The 3,692-nt window shown below is 33.2% G+C and overlaps 1 protein-coding gene across 1 annotated transcript; it reads left to right on the top strand.

The window, feature by feature from the left end:
• The first annotated feature begins 1,001 nt into the window (after positions 1–1,001).
• LOC114740183 (protein DOG1-like 4) lies at positions 1,002–1,756 on the top strand. Its single transcript, XM_028928307.1, has 2 exons — positions 1,002–1,494; positions 1,530–1,756. Exons 1-2 carry the CDS (start codon positions 1,002–1,004, stop codon positions 1,754–1,756), a joined length of 720 nt encoding a protein of 239 aa, XP_028784140.1.
• The last annotated feature ends 1,936 nt before the right edge of the window (positions 1,757–3,692 follow it).

Genomic DNA, 3,692 nt, shown 5'->3' on the forward strand with positions numbered 1-3,692 from the left:
GAAATTACTTTCCCTTAATTATGTACGAATTAATGTCCCTTATGTGTAAATTACCTTTTCTATCATGCGAATTTTCCTAAACGAACTTTTCTAATATACAAATGAACTTTATGTTTTCATTAAGGGTAAATTCATCATTTCATATTTTTTTTTTCATTTCTCTGCTTCTTTCTAAGACAACCTGTTTCAGTACTCACCGTATTGATAAGTGCTATGATACTCATTGTTACGATGTGATCTACATCATTTAGATATGATTTTAATAGTTTAGATTTAAAAGTTCCAACTGATAATTTCTAAATTAAGATTTATTTTTTAAAAATAACAATTAAGATATGATTTTTATTTTGGATTTTATATTTACTAAAAGAAAAATTTTAAAAATATAAAAAAAAATATTTAGACCGTCCATATTAAATCTGAACGGTTCATGAGCAATAAAACTAGTTCCCTTTCCAAGGATTTAGTTCTTATCATGATTCTAGGGACTAATCCTAATTAATTTTTTAATGATGGATTTCCCCGATTTTCCCAAAAAATATGTTAACGTGAGAACAAAATATAGATTTTTTTTTCTTTACCGAGTTGTTATATACACAAATGTTGGAATTTCAACTTCCAAACATTTGCTTAAATCACACAAACTCTCATCACTCAGGTTAATTAACCTGATTTGTATAGGATTTTTTTAAAAAAATAGATGAAATTTAATCCATCTATGAAAGAAAATCCTAGGAAGTGGAGAGTTATGTATGAAGGAGATGAACCTGTGGGAAACTGCAAAGCGTCAAACACAGCCAGTAACGCACTACTCCCCACTTGCTGCGCGTAAGCCATGCATCCATTCTCCACCTCTTCTTCTTCCTTCCGGGCCTTCTCTCCTCTCTCCATCTGTTCTTCCCCCCTCCTTCCTCCTCCTTTTTATACCCTCTCACTCACTTCACTAAACTAACCTCACTTCTTCTTCTTCCTCTTCCTCTTCTATATGTTTCAATACAATAATGAAATCTCAAGTCCAAGACAGGTTCCATGACTTCTATCACACCTGGTTCTGCAAGCTCGAAGAAATCCTCCACCACCTTCTTCAACTTTCCACTCTCAGAACCCAAATGCTGCCTCTCAAAGAACACGACGTTAACGTTCAGCATTTGGTGAACACAGCCACCACTCATATCAAGCAATATTATACCGTGAAATGGGCTGAAGCTCGTGAAGATGTTCTTCCCTTCTTCGCTCCCACTTGGCTCACTCCTCTCGAGAATGCCTCCTCTTGGATCACCGGATGGAAGCCTTCCATGGTTTTCCGGCTGGTTCGGAGTCTCGCGACGGCGTCGTTTGGTATGAGCGAGGAGCAGGCTAGGAAGATAGAGGAGCTTAGGATGAGGATGAGGATGGAGGAGGAGAAGGTGGAGAGGGAGATGGAGAGGTTGCAGGTGGCTATGGCAGACCATAAGATGGTCGAGCTGGCGAAGCTCTCGAGCAGGGCGGAGGGCGGCGGCCCCGGGGTGGCAGCTGGCCGGAGGGGGAAGTGGCGGTGAAGGGAGTGTTGGATGGGTTGGAAAGGGCAATGAAGGGGGCGGATTGCGTGAGGCTGAAGACACTGAAAGGAGTGCTGGATTTGCTGACGCCATTGCAGTGTGTGGAGTTCTTGGCTGCGGTTCTTGCCCTGCAACTTCGTCTAAGACAATGGGGGAAGAAGGAGACAGGCATGCTTCATGTCCCCAGGTTGAATGAGCGACGGCCAGTTACAAATTGAGTTGAAAAAAACAGCTTAACCTTGTAGGCCTTTTTTAATTTTCTTTTATTTAACCTGTTACATGTTGTAGCGTTGGGAGAAAATTATTAAAAAAAAAAAATATTTATGACATTTTATTTTTCTCTCTGCTATAAACAAAGTGCACATTAAATTATGTTTGCTTTTTTGATGCAATAGAGGAATATGTCTTATTTTATGTCAAAAGAGTTTGAATCTTAATTTCTCATAAAATCGAGAAGTACGCGCAAAGTCCTGAAAAGTTGCACTTTTCAAATATATAATACTAATTTTTAAATTTTTTTAATAATTAAATCCACTCAACCTAAAATAAGCTAATTGCTCCTATTAAAAAAAAAGCTAATATATTTCTATTGTTAATTAAAAAGAGACAATAAAGAGTAACAAATAAAGAATATCGATAAAGAACTGAAAAGAATAATGGTAATGATTTTTATGGTTTAATCGGTGAGATCGATAGTTCAACCGCTAACATAATAACTAAATTAAAAATAATAGTGTTAAGGTGTATTCAGATCTTGCAAGTATTTTCTTGAGTTTATTCAGTACCCTAAGATATATTTTAGATATATTTAGTACCCTAAAATATTATTTTTGTCTTAGTGTTAGGTGCCCAAAAATATTTTAGAATCTGAACACAAATAAGTACTTCAAAATTAGATATATGACAAAATATCTTAAGCTACTGGATGTACTTGAAAAAATATATGGACCTTTCAACTTAACCCAAATAATATTATATATTTATTATAATTTAATAAAAAATTAACCATTTAAGTGTAGAAAAAAATCTTATATCCGAAAAGTAATTTTTAACAAGAAAATCCGTGAAAATTATAAAATTTTAAATTATTTATTTTCACAAAATATGATTATTTACTAATACCAGTTATTTACTCGTAACAAACTCTAAGATTTTATAATTTTTCTGTCTATTTGTTACTCCTCCGGTCCTTAATATAAAACCCATTTAACTAATTTGATTAGATTAAGAAAGTTGGTAAGTTAGTAATTATGATTATAAAAAAAGTGACACGTTTTTCCTAAAACACCATAATCATTTTTCTTAATACCCCTTCTCTTCTTCTACTTGATTATGGTTGAAAGAGTATCTATATGGGTAATTTAAAGAAAGTTAATAAATATAAAAAATGGGTCTTATATTTAGGACTAAAACTAACTCAAGAATTGGTTCTATATTAAGGACCGGAGGAGTATTATTCAAAAAGAAGCTAATGGAGACACGGCAAATAAGGTCGAAAAAGGAGAGAACCACGCCTGCATCAATAGGCATGTTTGGTTATCTTAAAGAATTTTGAATATGTAATTATGATATAAATATAATTATTGTAAAGGATATATTTTTAGAATATATTTTTGCGATGGAATTTCCTAAGCAACTTTTCTTGAGACTTCTCATTCAAATTTGAGGAACTTCTATCCATAACAAGTAGAATGTCCAAACTATCAACGATTATCGATTCAATATTGTGAAGTAGAAATATTTTTTTTAAAAAAAAAAGTCTCATGTTATGCGCAAGAAAAAGATCACAGAAGATTGAAGATGACAATTTCAAGTTTATTTCCTAAATAAGCAACAACTATTTTGTACATATCATTGTTGGATAGGTTTCTAAATTTAGACGAACTTTTAATGAGACTTCTGGAGCAGATGATGATGTTCGCATAGAATGAAGCTATGGTTTGACCGCTTTGATGATGTTAGTATGTTGCACAAAATTTAAAACTACAGGTGGCATGTACATGACTTGTGTATAATGCAAGTTGCTCAAATATTATTATACTCCTCTTATCGTTAATATAGAACTTAATTAGTATTTTGTTGATTCTATATGTAAATCCTATTTTCATAGGTTTATCAATTTTTTTTTAAAATTAACTCTATTGATATCTCTCA

Source organism: Neltuma alba, unplaced genomic scaffold (assembly GCF_004799145.2).
Source record: "Neltuma alba isolate B1F8T4 unplaced genomic scaffold, ASM479914v2 tig00003072_pilon, whole genome shotgun sequence".
In the NCBI taxonomy this organism is placed as follows: Eukaryota; Viridiplantae; Streptophyta; class Magnoliopsida; order Fabales; family Fabaceae; genus Neltuma; species Neltuma alba.